We start from the raw sequence: 17,344 nt of genomic DNA, 5'->3' as shown, positions 1-17,344 counted from the left end.
GGATCGGTGAGTAGTGTTCGATGTATCGGGGATCGATTTATCGCATCTCGTTTGGACACAATAAATCGATCCCCAAATCGACGCCTGTACTCCACCTCTGCAGGAGGAGTAAGCAGAGTCGACGGGGGAGCTGCGGCAGTCGACTCGCCGCTGTGAGGACGGCCAGGTAAGTCGAACTAAGATACTTCGACTTCAGCTACGCGAATAGCGTAGCTGAAGTTGCATATCTTAGTTTCAACCCTCCCCCCCCCCCTCCCTCCCCCAGTGTAGCCCAGGCCTAAGGCCTGGTCTACACTACGGGTTTAGGTCGACTTTAGCAGCGTTAAACCGAATTAAGCCTGGACACGTCCACACAACGAGGCCCTTTCTTTCGACTTAAAGGGCCCTTTAAACCGGTTTCTTTACACCACCTCCGACGAGGGGATTAGCGATAAAACCGGCCTTTGCGGGTCGGAATTGGGGTAGTGTGGACGGAATTCGATGTTATTGGCCTCCGGGAGCTATCCCACAGTGCTTCATTGTGACCGCTCTGGACAGCGCTCTCAACTCAGATGCACTGACCAGGTAGACAGGAAAAGACCCGCGAAGGTTTGAATTTCATTTCCTGTTTGCCCAGCGTGGAGAGCACAGGTGACCACGCAGAGCTCATCAGCACAGGTAACCGTGATGGAATCCTCCCAGGATCGCAAAAGAGCTCCAGCATGGACCGAACGGGAGGTACGAGATCTGCTCGCCATATGGGGAGATGAAGCAGTGATAGCTGAACTCCGTAGCAGTAAAAGAAATGGAAAAGTATTAGAAAAGATCTCCAAGGCCATGAAGGACCGAGGCCATAACAGGGACACACAGCAGTGCCGCGTGAAAATTAAGGAGCTACGGCAAGCCTACCACAAAGCCAGAGAAGCAAACGGAAGGTCCGGGGCAGAGCCGCAAACTTGCCGCTACTACGCGGAGCTGCATGCCATTCTAGGGGGTGCAGCCACCACTACCCCAACCGTGTGCTATGACTCTCTCACTGGAGAAACACACAGGGAAGACGGTTCGGGGAACGAGGAAGATGACGATGGAGGTACTGTAGGTAGCTCACAGCAGCAAGGAAGCGGAGAAACCGGTTTCCCCAACAGCCAGGATCTGTTTGTGACCCTGGACCTGGAACCAGTAACCCCCGAACTCACCCAAGACCCTCAGGGCACACAGGAGACCTCTGGTGAGTGTAACTTTGTAAATATTTGTAAACATTACAAAAAAAAAAAAGCAAGCAAGTCTGTTAACGTGTATGGGGATGGAGCGGAAATCCTCCAGGGACATCTCCAGAAAGCTCTCCTGGTTGAAATGGGGTGATTTTATTAAGGGGGACATTCAGAGGCGCCCGTTCCTGCTAGTCTGACCAGAAATGTTCCCCGCTGTTAACCACGCGGTGGGGGGGAGGGGTGAAGTGATCATCCCAGAGAATCGTGTGTGTGTGTGTGGGGGGGGGTGGTTTACTTGTGTTTGTGCCGCATGTTAACCGGGAAACCGCAGCCCCCTCCTTTTACATTGAAACCCCATTTTAAATGGACAACCCAATTCTCCCTTCTCCTCCACCAGCTGCAAATGTTTCTCCTTCGCAGAGGCTCGTGAACATTAGAAAGAGAAAACGTAAGACGAGGGACGAGATGTTCACGGAGCTGCAGATGTCCTCCCACGCTGATAGAGCACAGCAGAATGCGTGGAGGCAGTCAATGTCGGAGATGAGAAAAGCCCAACATGAACGAGAGGAGAGGTGGCGGGCTGAAGACGATAGGTGGCGTCAGCTTGCAGACAGACGGCAAGAGGCAATGCTCCGTCTGCTGGAGCATCAAAGTGATATGCTCAAGCGTATGGTTGAGTTGCAGGAAAGGCAGCAGGAGCAGAGACCGCCGCTACAGCCCCTGTGTAACCAACAGCCCTCCTCCCCAAGTTCCATAGCCTCCTCACCCAGACGCCCAAGAACACGGTGGGGGGGCCTCCGTCCACCCAGTCACTCCACCCCAGATGATCGCCCAAGCATCAGAAGGCTGGGCTTCAATAAGAGTTAAAGTTTTAAAATGCAGTATGTCCTTTTCCATCCCTCCTCCCCCACCCATCCCAGCTACCTTGGCAATTATCCCCCTACCTCTGTAAGGAACTAATAAAGAATGCATGAATGTGAAAAAACAATGACTTTATTGCCTCTGCAAGCGGGAGGGGAGGGGAGGGTGGGGTGGGGTGGTTGGTTTACAGGGAAGTAGAGTGAACCGGGTCGGGGGGGGGGGGTTGGAGGGTTCATCAAGGAGAAACAAACAGAAATTTCACACAGTAGCCTGGCCAGTCACAAAACTCGTTTTCAAAGCTTCTCTGATGCGCACCGCGCCCTGCTGTGCTCCTCTAACCGCCCTGGTGTCTGGCTGCGCGTAATCAGCGGCCAGGCGAGTTGCCTCAACCTCCCACCCCGCCATAAAGGTCTCCCCCTTACTCTCACAGATATTGTGGAGCGCACAGCAAGCAGCAATAACAATGGGGATATTCTTTTCGCTGAGGTCTGAGCGAGTCAGTAAACTGCGCCAGCGCGCTTTTAAACGTCCAAATGCACATTCCACCACCATTCGGCACTTGCTCAGCCTGTAGTTGAACAGGTCCTGACTCCTGTCCAGGCTGCCTGTGTATGGCTTCATGAGCCATGGCATTAAGGGGTAGGCTGGGTCCCCAAGGATCACGATAGGCATTTCAACATCCCCAATGGTCACTTTCTGGTCCGGGAAGAAAGTCCCTTCCTCCAGCTTTCGAAACAGAGCAGAGTTCCTGAAGACGCGAGCATCATGTACCTTTCCCGGCCATCCCACGTTGATGTTGGTGAAACGTCCCTTGTGATCCACCAGGGCTTGCAGCAGCATTGAAAAGTACCCCTTGCGGTTTACGTAGTCGGTGGCTTGGTGCTCCGGTGACAAGATAGGGATATGGGTTCCGTCTATGGCCCCGCCACAGTTTGGGAATCCCATTTCAGCAAAACCATCCACTATTGACTGCACGTTGCCCAGAGTCACTACCCTTGCTATCACCAGGTCTTTCATTGCCCTGGCAAATTGGATCACAGCAGCCCCCACAGTAGATTTGCCCACTCCAAATTGATTCCCGACTGACCGGTAGCTGTCTGGCGTTGCAAGCTTCCACAGGGCTATCGCCACTCGCTTCTCAACTGTGAGGGCTGCTCTCATCTTGGTATCCTGGCGTTTCAGGGCAGGGGAAAGCAAGTCACAAAGTTCCATGAAAGTGCCCTTACGCATGCGAAAGTTTCGCAGCCACTGGGAATCGTCCCATACCTGCAGCACGATGCGGTCCCACCAGTCTGTGCTTGTTTCCCGGGCCCAGAATCGGCGTTCCACGGTATCAACCTGCCCCAGTAACACCATGATTTCCACATTGCTGGGGCCTGTGCCTTGTGAGAGGTCTATGGCCATGTCAATTTCCTCATCACTCTCGTCGCCGCGCTGCAATCGCCTCCTCGCCTGGTCCGGGTTTCGCCTTGGCATGTTCTGGCTCTGCATATACTCCAGGACAATGCGCGTGGTGTTCATAGTGCTCATAATTGCCGCGGTGATCTGAGCGGGCTCCATGATCCCAGTGCTAGCTATGGCGCCTGGTCAGAAAAAAGGCGCGAAAGTAGTATCTGATGGACCAGGAGAAGGAGGGCGGGAGGGAGGGAGGGAGGGCCGAGTGACGACATGGCGTACAGGTACAGGAACAGGGAGAAACACAAACAACTGTCACACAGAATGGTGCCCCCAAAGATTAAACTGGAAACCCCGGGCTTAGCAGGCCGTTGATTTCACGGAGGAAGGGGAAGCAAATGAACACAGAACAAATCTATTTTTTACATCTTAAGGTGGCAGCCGACGCTGCAGCATGAGTGACAGCCATACCAATACGACGATGATGGGTACCAATCATAAAATACCATCATCTGCCAAAAGGCAAGGGGCTGCTGCTGTGTAGCAATGCAGCCCCACGTCTGCCAGCCCCACGTCCGCCAGCACCCAGCATCGCCCTCGGCCTCTTCTGGGTGCTTAGCAGACAATACTGGGCAATTGGCAGAAAATAGTATATTATGACTGGTAACCATCATCATCAAAACAGTAGCATGTCTGCCCAGGTGGCCATGATTGACAGCCACACCAATACGATGACGACGGGTACCAATCATAATATACCATCGCCTGGCAAGGGGCTGGTGCAATGCAGCCCTACGGCTGCCAGCCCCACGACTATCACTCATGCTACACTGTCTACCGCCAAAAGGCAGTTAGCAGCTGCTGCTGTGTAGCAATGCAGTCCCACGTCTGCCGGCACCCAGAGGACATATGGTGACGGTGAGCTCAGCTGAGCTGAGCGGGCTCCATGCTTGCCGTGGTATGTTGTCTGCACAGGTAACCCAGGTAAATAGGCGCGAATCTATTGTCTGCCGTTGCTGTGACGAGGGGGGAGGGGCCTGACGACATGTACCCAGAACCGCCCGCGACACTGTTTTGCATCATCCGGGCATTGGGATCTCAACCCAGAATTCAAAGAAAAGGCGCGAACCGCTTCTCGGCTCGAGCTGTGGCGCAAACGTAGTATCTGACGGCCTAGGGGAAGGAGGGAGGGGGGCCGAGTGACGACATGGCGTACAGGCACAGGGAATTAAAATAAAGAACGGTGGCTGTGCATCAGGGAGAGACACAAACAACTGTCACAGACTGGTCCCCCCCAAAGATTAAACTGAAAACGCTGGGTTTAGCAGGCCGTTGATTTGACGGAGGGAGGGGGAAGCAAATGAATACAGAGAAAATCTATTTTTTTACATCTTAAGACGACGGTGCAGCATGACTGTGAGCTCAGCTGTGCTGAGCGGGCTCCATGTTGTCTGCACAGGTAACCCAGGTAACCCAGATAAAAAGGCGCGAATCTATTGTCTGCCGTTGCTGTGACGGGGGAGGGAGGGGCCTGACGACATGTACCCAGAACCGCCCGCGACACTGTTTTGCATCATCCGGGCATTGGGATCTCAACCCAGAATTCCAAGGGGCGGCGGAGACTGCGGGAACTGTGGGATAGCTGTGGGATAGCTACCCATAGTGCAATGCTCCGGAAGTCGACGCTAGCCTCGTACTGTGGACGCGGTCTGCCGACTAGAGCACCTAGAGCATTTTATGTGTGGACATACACAATCGGCTGTATACAACCGATTTCAATAAAACCGGCTTCTATAAATTCGAACTAATTTCGTAGTGTAGACATACCCTAAGAGTAAGTTTCACCTAGGGTTACCATATTTCAGCGAGCAAAAAAGAGGACGGGAGGAGCCCCGCCCTAGCCCCGCCCCTGCCCCTCCCACTTCCCGCCCCCCCTGACCTCCCAACCCTCCCCCCGTTCCTTGTCCCCTGACTACCCCCTCCTGGGACCCCTGCCCCTAACTGCCCCCCAGGACTATCTAAGCCTCCCTGCCTCCTGTCCCCTGACTGCCCCAACCTTTATCCACACCCCCACCCCCAGACAGACCCCTGGGACTCCCACGCCCCATCCAACCACTCCCCACCCCCTGACAGCCCCCCCCAGAACTCCCAACCCATCTAAACCCCTCTGCTCCCTGTCCCCTGACTGCTCCGATCCCTCTCCCCACCCCTGCCCCCTGACAGCTCCCCCCCAGAACTCCCAGCCCCCTACCCCCCCCCGCTCCTTGTCCCCTGACTGCCCCCTCCTGGGACCCCTGCTCCTAACTGCCCTCCAGAACCCCACCCCCTACCTAAGACTCCCTGTTCCTTGTCCCCTAACTGCCCCCTCCTAAGACCCCCCCCCCAACTGCCCACCAGGACCCTACCCCCTACCTGTACCCTGACTGCCCAAAACTTTCTCCACTCCCCCCAAAAAGCCCCCCCCGTTTCTTGACTGCCCCCTCCAGAACCTCCCTGCCCCTTCTCCTGCCCCCCCTTACCCTGCTGCTCAGAACAGGGTGTTGGGCTCTGTGCGAGCCGGACACGTGGCTAAGCTCCCCAGCACAACAAAACCCGGTCCCTGGCCCTGCACAACAAAACCCGGTCCCTGGTCCGGACCGGGTTGCAGGGGAGAGCTGCCCTTGTATCAGCACAAAGTGCTCTCGCTCCCGTTTTGCTACGCTGCATGGCAGAAACCGCTCCCAGTTGCAAAAGGGGAGGGCTGCACTTTGTGCTGAGACACTTGCTCAGAATGCAGGGCGGAGCTCCTCTCCAGCTGCTCCGGAGTCCAGCCCGGGACTTTCCTGCAGCCCTCCCAGCTGCTCGCTCTGCTGTGCCGGGGGAGGGGGAAATCCCAGACATTGTGAGTGCTTTACAAATTCCCCCCGGACGCTATTTTTAGCACAAAAAGGAGGACATGTCCGGGTAAATCCGGACGAATGGTAACCCTACTTTCACCCATCTTGTCTCTCTAATATTCTGGGACCGACACAGCGACAACACTGCATACAAGGATCCAGCTGTCTGCCACACCTTGATTCCACGACTTGGACTTAGTAGATTCCTTTCTTTTTAAAACTGACCCATGGGGAATAATTCTTCTGCCCTTTTTTAAAATGAGGGAATGGGGAAAGATGACTCCTCAGTACAGTCGGGTTTTTTGCTGCCTCTGGACTTGTACTGAAAGTGCCACACAGGATATGTAGCCTCCATGAAGAGCAAAGAGGCCCTCGCTATTTTTAAGGGCAATCAGACTTGTTTGGCTGTTTGCCATAGGGTCCATCTTCACTATTCACCTTTGGCCTAACTTTGCTCCTGTTGATGACCATGGAAGTTTTACCATCAACACAGAGTGTGTCTGAAAATCCCACCCTATGTTGTGTCCAGCGGCGGCTCCAGGCACCAGCGCTCCAAGCGCGTGCCTGGGGCGGCAAGCCACGGGGGACGCCCTGCCAGTCGCTGCGAGGGTGGCAGTCAGGCAGCCTTCAGCAGCATGCCTGAGGGAGGTCCGTCGGTCCCGCAGATTCGGCGGCAATTCGGCGGTGGGTATGCCAAAGGCGCGGGACGGGAGGACCTCCCGCAGGCATGCTGCTGAATCCGCGGGACCGGGGACCTCCTGCAGGCAAGCCGCCGAAGGCAGCCTGCCTGCTGTGCTTGGGGAGGCAAAAAAGCTAGAACTGCCCCTGGTTGTGTCTACTCTCTAATGGAGCTTCTCATCTGCTAATGGAGGCTCTCTTCAGAGGCAGGCAGGGCCTTCTCAGGTGGCGCATGAGGGTCTGAATTCTATCTCCAGGGCGGAAGTTGCAAGGGGCCATGGCATGCAGTGTAGTAACCAGCCAGAAGAAAGCAAATCCAGGGACAATTCTATAACATACACCCTCCTTAACAGTGCCAAAAAAATAGCGGTGACTACATCTGCAGCTGTATTTCACTACAGGGCACTTTCCCTCCCATTCACCCTGCAACTTTCCAAATTCCCTGGCAAACACAGGGCTCTCCTCCTGGTACAGGAGGAAAAATAAAGAACTGACGTCCCTGAATCTGAGAAGGTGTCTGGGCTTAGGAACTCGGGCTGCAGCAAGGACGCCTGACCTTTCAGTTCTGAGAGGAAGCGGCCTGTCAGCTCTGGCTGGATTGCAGTTGATGTTTGCGTTACAGAGAGTGGGGAGGGGATGTTCTGAGAAAGGGCAGCAGGGGCCTAATGAAGGAAAACAAAATGGTGAAGGGCTTGAGACAGACGGCAAGACTGAAAACTCTTACGTAACTTGGCTGGGTGCACTGTTCCCTTGTCTCAAGCTGAGCAAGTTGTTCTATCCTTCTGGGGAAAGTCCTAAGGAAAAAATAAGGGATGAAACGACTAGGACTTTACAGAAATAAAATTGGATTCTGTAGGAACTACTCCAAAATCCTAGAGACTTTTAAAACTCTAGGGAAAGATGATCATTTGCTATTATATTCTCTCAGAACTTTCCCTATGGCATTACACTGCTGACCCTCAACACCAATAAATAAAGTGAATCTGATTAAATAAAAATCAGAGACTCGGTGTTGGGTGGCGTTCCTCCTCACAGTCGATAAGCCTGATGTGCAGGAGTTATCATTTATGATTACTATTGTGGTCATGCTTAAGGATCCCAAACAGCATTCGGGGCCTTTGGCCAAACTAGGGTGACCAGATGTCCCAATTTTATAGGGACAGTCCCGATTTTTGGGTCTTTTTCTTATATAGGCTCCTATTATCCCCCACCCCCGTACCAATTTTTCACACTTGCTGTCTGGTCACCCTAGTCCAAACAGACAATCCCTGGCCCAGTGAGCTAACAATCTAGTGTAACACCATGCCTGTGGGTGGCTTGTCAGCAGCAGGGATTGGACCTGAGGACTCTGGATCTAAATGCATGATCCTCTACTGCTTGAGCTAAAGACCCCAGCTCTGTTAGCCAAGGCTGCAACAGGCTCACTAGAAAGACTCATTGCACCAGTGCTAGCTGTCTGCAGTGCATGGTCATGGAGACACAGTGCCTGTCCTCACTGGGTGCATCTTCATTCACCACCAGTGAGAGCAGCAGCAGAAACTGTACTGTTGAGTGGTATGTACAGCATGGGGTCTAACCCTCAGAGTTGGCGGAGCTGCGTTCCTAGTCTCTGATGTGTCCTGCCTCGTGCAAGCAAAGCCCCCTCATTGTCCACCGTCAGATCCCTCCTCAAAATTCAACTTTGCTGTGATGCCTAAAAGACAGTGGTTAGGCTGTTGGTGCCTACCACGCTGACCAATATTGTCTCATTGTCTCTTAGTACCGCCCTGTCTGAATCCATCTGTTGTCTCCTGAATTACACTGTAAGCTCTCTGGCAGCAAGGACTGTATTTTTGTTCAGTCTTCTTACAGCACCGAGCACAGTCGGGTCCTGGTCCATGGCTGGGAATCCTAGGTGCCGGTACTAAATAAATACACGGAAAAGTGAGCACAGTCCCAAGGGAGGTGTGACCACCAAGGCACCATCATCAGAAATGTCATGTTTGGATTGTATTGTATGGTGTCTCAGGCGTGTGGGGCCATAATTCTCCAGTGTATATAAGCCCAATGAGGTAGGTAAAGAAAGACAGTTTATTGCAGAATTAGCACCGCTTTTCCTGGCAGAGGAAAACAGTTTCGCTTACTTTCTACGCAACTTTTATTTTGGGCTCACAGCGAGGCAAAATGCCAGGGAGCGACAGCCTGTTTACCTAAGAGCAGCTAAAAGAGCCATGTAGCAATCAAGGTATTGAGTGGGTAGGGCTGAAAATAGATCGGCTTGGAAAGGCTTTGATCAAAAGCGATCAGCAGGGGACTGGATGGCTCAGAGCACTGGTAATGAGATACGGTGACTTTCGTACTCAGGAGGCAGGCTCCAATCTAGCCCAAGCTAATGAGCAGGCTGGGTGAACTAAATTGGTGATCTCAGTCTAGTTCCTTGTGAGCTGCTGCCCACCGCATGATTGGAAGGCCCACGATGAAATGGGCCCTGGAGACTGATTTACCCTCTCTGCCCCTACTGGATATAACCATTCAGCCTCCAGGACAGCCGGGGGGTATTTTTCACTATGCCCAATGTCAGAGTCTCTCTCTTTTCTAATAGTAAAGATGGGCAGGGAATGAGTTATCAGCTTCTGTGCAGGCTAGGGGAACAGGGAAGAATGCTGAGACAGGGCGTCATGGACAGGCCACGGGCCCTGCCATCAGCTGAGGTGGTGTCGGAACGGGCAGCTACCATTATGATTGATACAGACTCCGAACAAGGAGTTACAGGCATAGCCCGAGGCTGACTGGAGGAAGCCTGAGGGACAGATGCAGGTGAGAACCCATGAGACAGAGAGAGTCCTTCAGCTGTGGTAGCCGAGCAGCTAGACTGGGGCTGCAAGAGCAACACCCAAGCCCAAATGAAGCTCTCTCTAGAAAAAGGGAGAGCCTGAATCACCAGTCTCCTGAAAACTCGGTGCCAACTCTCCACGCTGAGATGATGGGTTTGGTCCCAGGCCCTGGTTCTGCTTTGTAAGGCCAGGGATCAAAAACGGAGGGGTTTCTATAAAGAGCAATGGTGGGACACCAGTATTTCTCTTTGCTGCCTGATGGACAGAGCGCACACCCAGAGCAGATGCTCAAGGCAGCCATGTTGGGAACAGCCATTTGTTTATGTGTTCTCCTTGTCTGTTCTGGTCATTCCAAAATAGTCATGCTCCCCACATTCTAGTGACAGCCTCGGCTGGTCCTGGCTGCAGGTCTCATTGCCATGGGGCAGGTTCCTCCTTCGAGCCACCCATGCTCTATATCAGGGGTTCTCAAATTTCATTGCACCGCAACCCTCTTCTGACAACAAAAATTACCACACAACCTCAGGACAGGGGGACAGAAGCCTGAGCCCACACAAGCCCCAGCCGAACATGATTTCTTAGTGCAACAATGCTGGGGCCGAAAGGGCTAATGTGATCCTGGGGGATCCATAAACAGGGGAATCTTGAGTAGGAGTAGAGAGGTTATTTTACCTCTGTATTTGGCACTGGTGTGACCACTGCTGGAATCCTGTGTCCAGTTCTGGTGCCCAGTATTCAAGAAAGATGTTGATACATTGGAGAGGGTTTAGAGAAGAGCCACGAGAATGATTAAAGGATAAGAAACCATGCCTTATAGTGATAGACTCAACAAGCTCAATCTATTTAGCTTAGCAAATGAAGGTTAAGGGGTGACTTGATCACAGTCTCTAAGTACCACCATGGAGATCAAATATTTGATAATAGGCTCTTCAGTCTAGCAGAGAAAGGTCTAACATGATCCAACAGGTGAAAGCTAAAGCTAGACAAATTCAGACTGGAAATACAGGGTACATTTTTAACAGTGAGAGTAAATAGTCATTGGAACAATTTACTTAGCGTTCTGGTGGATTCCCCACCAGTGGTGATGTTTAAATCAAGAGTGGATGTTTTTCTGAAAGCTCTGCTCTAAGGATGATTTTGGGGGCAGTTCTCTGGCCTGTGTCATACAGGGGGGCAAACTAGGTGATCACAATGGTCCTTTCTGGCCTTGGAATCTGTGAATCTATTAATCATAGATAGTGTATAAGAATAGATGGGTTGTGGATTTGTTCCACATTGTAATTCCTGGGTTCTTTGCCTTTAGGGGAGGGGTTTTCAAAGCTGTCTAGAAGATTTAGATGCCCGGTTCCTATTTGAAATGAATGGGAACTGGGCATCCAGCTCTCTCAGATGACCTTGAAAATCTCAGCCTCGTTCTCCACATCCGTTCTCTTGTGCTCATCTAGTCCAACCTCCTTTATATCACAGGCCACCAACACCACCTCATCCCCTCACACTAAACCCAACAATCAAAATTAGACCAAAATATTGCAGCCCACAGGAGATTCAACTATTATGTACCACAAGGTCGTTGCAGCCATGTTGGTCCCAGAACACTAGAGAGACAAGGTGGGTGAGGTAGTATCTTGTAAAGGACCAACTACTGTTGGTGAGAAAGACAAGCTTTCTCTGAAGAAAACTGTGTAGCTCGAAAGCTTGTCTCTTTCACCAACAGAAGTTGGTCCGATAAAAGGTACTGCCTCACTCACTTTCTCTTTCTGTTATGGGCCACAGGCAGAGAAAAGGAGGGAATGAGGTGCACCAGTGCCTGAGGCCCCCGCCTTGGCAAGGAAATGATTAAAAACTACAAACTACAAAACTACAGCAGTGAGCAACTCAGAGAAAGCTGCCAGATGTCTGGACTTTCCCACAGCTTCTGTGCTTAGATAGAGAAATCTGAATGGAAAATAAAAATAACAAAACTTTGCAGCGTGGCTATTTTTGCCCTGGGTTCATGACGCCTTTCCGGTCTCCTGCTCTCAGATAAAACCGAGTGGCTCTCCAAATGCACTAACTGTATAAATATTGGCCGCTCCCAGGCTGGCTTTTCATCACCAGCCAAATCTGCGGATGGCAGTGAGTTCATGACATCTCTGATGTGAGCTTAAAGGGGGTTGTTGAATACTCCGGCTCACTGCAGGTCTGCAGAGAACAAGCTAGCAATAAAATGGTGTGACTTTCTGACTTCATTTGAAGGCCTTTCTTGCGTGCTGGAAGATGGGCGTACTGGCTGGGTGTGTCTGTCCACAGGGAAGTTGCCTATTTAGCTGTGCTTCTTCCCCTTGGGCTTCTTTCAATAGTGGTGAATGTGAAAATGAATTTCAAACATGAGGGTGGAGGCAAGACTTCCTTTAGCAGATCACACCTGAGCATTTAGTAATAATTGGCATGCAGCACAAAACACCCTTAATGCAACGCTCTGCCACGAGGAGTGGGACCCAGTGAAATGGAAATCTAGCTTGGAGGGATGCAGCCCTGTCACAGATTCACGGGTCCAGTGCTCTGGAACAGCTCGGGGAAGACCCCCTCGGTGTGCCAGATGCCCTTACAGTCTCACTCTTTCACTTGGACTGAACCTCAGAGCCTTCAGTACCCCTGCTCCAAGCTGTGAGCTCCCTTCAGTGAGTCCACCTGAGTGAGACACCTGAGGGAGACTTGTACCCCCAAAGGGAGCAAAGCACCGCCGCTTTCAGCATTTGCATTGACTCTCAGCCAGTGTTGTAAAAGCAGTAGGGTTTATTAGCTGTCTGGGACACAGTGTAGAAAGTCCTTGGTTAGCATAGAGAAAAGAAAAATATGGCCTGGTCCGTTCTGGTTACCCAGAGCCCTGGCCATGTGGTGTCCACCCCTGGCTCCTACTGTCTCTCTCTGTCTTCTTTGTTCAAATTCCTGACCAGTCCCACCTGCCCCTTTGTAGTCGAGCTGGTCAAATACAGGTGACTTTCTGTGGAGGGGTGGGTCATCTATGGTCATTAGTTGATCGGTACAGTAGAACCTCAGAATTATGAACACTTCGGGAATGGAGGTTGTTCGTAACTCTGAAACGTTCGTAAGTCTGAACAAAACGTTATGGTTGTTCTTTCAAAAGTTTACAACTGAACATTGACTTAATACAGCTTTGAAACTTTACTCTGTGGAAGAAAAATGCTGCTTTCCCTTAATTTTTTTAGCAGTTTATGTTTAACACAGTTCTGTACTGTATTTGCTTCTTTTTTTTGTTTTTGTTTCTGCTGCTGCCTGATTATGTACTTCCGGTTCCAAATGAGGTGTGTGGTTGACTGGTCAGTTCGTAACTCTGTTGTTCATAACTCTGAGGTTCTAGTGTAGTAAATGTCCTGGTGATTGGATTTGCCATTGTCTTCATGGCCTCTAATGACTTGGGCCCCCAAACCTGAGACAGCGAGGTGCCATTCACACCTTTGTCGTAACCTGCCCAAGAGTAAACAGCCTTTTCCCACCACCTAATTAACCACGCAGCATATGGGAAACTGAGGCACACACAGTATTCATACAAAATATTTACAGAAAATGCCTGCTCCGTCACAAACCCATCCTCTGTGATAGCAGTACTCAGTCTTGACCAACTAGTGTACCACACCTCAAACACAACAGTACATGCCGTGCCACCGCAGTAACGTAACCTGTGTAGTTACGAGGGATTTTTATTTTCACTAAACTAATCCGTGAACCACCTGATGGCAGCCTACATACCATGGTTTGACAACCACTACTCTAGGGTACACAGCATATAAGATACAGAGAATAAAATGAGGACGTAATAGCAACAAATATCTTTATATAATATATCATAGGCAGAAGCACAGGTACAGTATTTCCAGTTATATGCCACCATGCAGCAGCGTTTTTGGTTTCCTGGGGATAAAACATCCAAGCAAACGGGCAGCAGAGGGGTCTCTGCGCCTCTTGGGAGGTGAATGAAAGTGATGTTGCAGGGTTCATTCTCCCGCAGTGGGCACCAGACAAGAGTTGCTGAGTGCCCAAGTCAAGAGATTTTTACAAATCAATTAGTTACTCCTTTCTTTCCATTGACAGGTTGTACAATCAGAATTCAGCTGATAGCTCTGTTGATGAGAGGGGAGGGGGAAGAGATTCCAATTGGCTTTGCACAGCTGTATTGGCTTTGCAGTTCAGAGTAAAAAAAAACCCAGGAGTTTTGCCATTCAAACCATCGGCTATGGCTGCAAGACACCCAAGGAAGGGGCAGCTGCCTGGGCGCTGTACCATGTTGGGTTTCCGATTGTGAGTGCACTTTAACTGCAAATGCAATACGCTATTGTGGTACTGGGGTCGGAGCGAGGTGGCATGAGATGTGGGGAGAGAAGACTTGCATGTCTGAGCTGTGGCAAGGTTCACTTAGGGGCCAGCAGGTCTAGTGGGCAGGCCACGGCTCACCAGGTGGCTTTGTGGGGCAATCTGACAGCCTGGCAGCCAAGTTACAGGCTGTCCTTCTCCCAGTTTCCCTGGTCAGACAAGGGGCAGAGGGAAAGGTACAGGGACCCACCCAGACCCTCCCTCTCCACTGGGTCCCGGCCCAGGGCCCAAGTAAGGAGAGGTGAGGAGTGTCTCAGGCCCCTCTAGCTGATTCCCCAGACCCACCTCCTATGGGCCACTTTCTACTTCCCCTGTGCTCTCCTCAGTCTGGGGCACAGTCCCGGCTCTCTGCTTCCCTCCCCACGGAGGGCTGCTCAAGCAAACTCAACAACTAAATAGTCAGAAGGAGCTTTTTAGCTCCCTTTACGGTATCCAGTGATTCCCCCTTGTCAGGGCGATGGGGAGAGAAAAAGGGGTCAGGCCCCTGGCGGTCCAGCCACAGTCCAGGCCCTTCCCCTGTGGATTCCTCGGTCCCAGGAGATACTAGCTGGCTTCCTTCCAGCAGATGGCCCCTCTTTCACTGTCCACCAGCTCGACTGCCAGAGTCCCCTTGTGAACGGGTCGTCCTGGGTGGCAGGGCCATCTTGGCCCAGTACTGCGCCATCACTGCGCTAGGCTTAGTGCAAGGTCTGTAAACCTCATCACAGGGGGTGAAGGGAACAAGTCAGCAGCTGCCAGGACATTGAAGAGAACGACATTAGTCAAGAGCACTCCTTGTATCTAAAAACTCCAACTCCTGTTGTGATGCTGATAGTGACTTCGACAGCATTGCGGTCCCCAAGCATTCATAAATCACAGGCCAGGCCCCCCAAAATCATGAGATCGGTTTAAAAAGCCATAGGAGTTACTTTTTAATAATAACGTCGGTATTTTTCTTTGCCTTCTAGTTTCTGTGTCTTTAGGGTGCACCTGGGTCACGTTTTCAAGCTGTTCTCTGCCATGATGAGGGCTAGAAATGTCCTTTTCAAAACGAAAGCTGGGGTTATCACCTAATCACATGACTCCAGGAGCTGGGGCTTTAAGGGAAACTCCAAATATCCCCAGCCTGGGGATAAAATTGCAAGAGCTGGCAATGCTGCTTCAGTGGGAGTAAGGACTGTGAGATCATTTCATGGTTACCTTGTGCCCTCAAATTCCACTGAGCCCCTCAGTTTGTTGTATCCACTTGTTGTTTCCCATCTTGTACTGTAAGATTTTTGGGACTGTCTATGTATAACACATAGCACAGTGGGGCCCTGACTCCTGACTGTGGCCTTTAGATGTTACTGCAACACCAATGACTGTGCTCTCCCCTATTCTCTCACACCTTGTGTGTGTTGCTACTCTGCCACCTACTGGTATGGATGTTTCAGACCCAATAGCATACAGTTGGCTGACTAACAAGAAGTCTCTGCTTGTGTCTCTGTGGTGTGAGTGGGAGTAAAGATTTTGTCAGAAAATGGAGGCACTTCACCCATCTATGCACTGAAGGGCCAGTAAACTAAAGAGGCCCTACAGACCACTAATTAGAACATAAGAACATAAGGACGGCCGTACTGGGTCAGACCAAAGGTCCATCTAGCCCAGTATCCTGTCTACCAACAGCGGCCAATGCCAGGTGCCCCAGAGGGAGAGAACCTAACAGGTAATGATCAAGTGATCTCTCTCCTGCCGTCCATCATCACCCTCTGACAAACAGAGGCTAGGGACACCATTCCTTACCCATCCTGGCTAATAGCCATTAATGGACTTAACCTCCATGAATTTATCCAGTTCTCTTTTAAAGGCTGTTATAGTCCTAGCCTTCACAACCTCCTCAGGCAAGGAGTTCCACAAGTTATATCTATACCTCCCACGGTCCTGGGGAGAGGTTGGGAGTTGGATAATTCCTGGTCTTGGTCTCACGATAGGAGCCAGCTAGGTGTCTGTCAGTGATACTTGAGAAGGTAATGCATCCAGATGGTTGATCCTGCCTACCGATGAGATCCTGGGAGGCACTCATCAGCTGCCAGGATCGGGTCTAGATCCTTAGACGTGTCCCCATTAATATACATCCAGGCAGGAACACCATATGAACGGGCCCAGCCCATGGGGCCAGGAGAGACTTCAGCAACCTGTGCACTTTTTTGTTTTCTCTCTTAGGCTTGGTCTACACTACCCCCCTAATTCGAACTAAGGTACGCAACTTCAGCTACGTGAATAACGTAGCTGAAGTCGAAGTACCTTAGTTCGAACTTACCTTGGTCCACACTCGGCAGGCAGGCTCCCCCGTCGACTCCGCGGTACTCCTCTCGCCGAGCTGGAGTACTGCAGTCGACGGCGAGCACTTCCGGGTTCGACTTATCGCGTCCAGACTAGACGCGATAAGTCGAACCCAGAAGTTCGATTTCCAGCCGTCAAACTAGCGGGTAAGTGTAGCCAAGGCCTTAGATTTAGAAACACACAAAGAAATGCCACTTTGTTTGCCTGCATCTCTCTTGCTTGGAGACCGTTCATACCTCATGGCACCTAGGTCAGATGGCAAAGCCAAAATACTTGCAGAGCTGTAACACACAATCTCCAGCTACAAGGGGGAGCTCAAATCTGCAGCATTTTACTCCCAAGATGAGTCATCTTTATGCACTGCTGGAAGGCACTCAGACACTACGGCGATGAGTGCGGTATAAGATCCGATATAGCATAGAAAGGATTTCTGTAATCAACAATAGGAACAGTGGAGCTGAAGAAAAGAATGCTAGGGCATATTGTAAGGAGCAGTTTCATGTCTGTGTCCTTCCTGTATAATATTTGAAGACTACATCCTCTTAGTTTTCATCCTTTCCATATTCTCACGTACACATATGATACTATCTCTGTCAGGGCCAAAATGATCAAAAGCTAGGCAAGCTGAGGGCTCCATCCGAATCCCATTGAAACGAATGGGAGCCTTTCCCTTGGCTTTAGTACAGGTTGGATCTGGCCCCGAAGGTTGGATTTTCAGAAATGCAGCCATGGGGTGCTTGGAAGTTTCAATGCGCTGTCAGCAGGGAACCTTGTCACGTGGAATTCTCCTAGCTGCACGGCTACTGTAATCCTAGCTGTGTTGTGATGCTGTAAATGTTGCAGATTAAAATACAGGGAC

The 17,344-nt window shown here is 51.1% G+C and overlaps 1 protein-coding gene across 1 annotated transcript; it reads left to right on the top strand.

The window, feature by feature from the left end:
• Window positions 1-281: 281 nt before the first annotated feature.
• On the top strand, window positions 282-2,190 carry LOC135981253 (myb/SANT-like DNA-binding domain-containing protein 2). The gene is made up of 2 exons (XM_065582680.1): window positions 282-1,207; window positions 1,588-2,190. The coding sequence occupies exons 1-2, from the start codon at window positions 667-669 to the stop codon at window positions 2,055-2,057; spliced, it is 1,011 nt and encodes a 336-aa protein (XP_065438752.1). The 5' UTR covers window positions 282-666; the 3' UTR covers window positions 2,058-2,190.
• The last annotated feature ends 15,154 nt before the right edge of the window (window positions 2,191-17,344 follow it).

The sequence above is a fragment of the Chrysemys picta genome, chromosome 2 (genome assembly GCF_011386835.1).
Source record: "Chrysemys picta bellii isolate R12L10 chromosome 2, ASM1138683v2, whole genome shotgun sequence".
In the NCBI taxonomy this organism is placed as follows: domain Eukaryota; kingdom Metazoa; phylum Chordata; order Testudines; family Emydidae; genus Chrysemys; species Chrysemys picta.
This window is presented reverse-complemented; position numbering and strand designations above follow the sequence as displayed.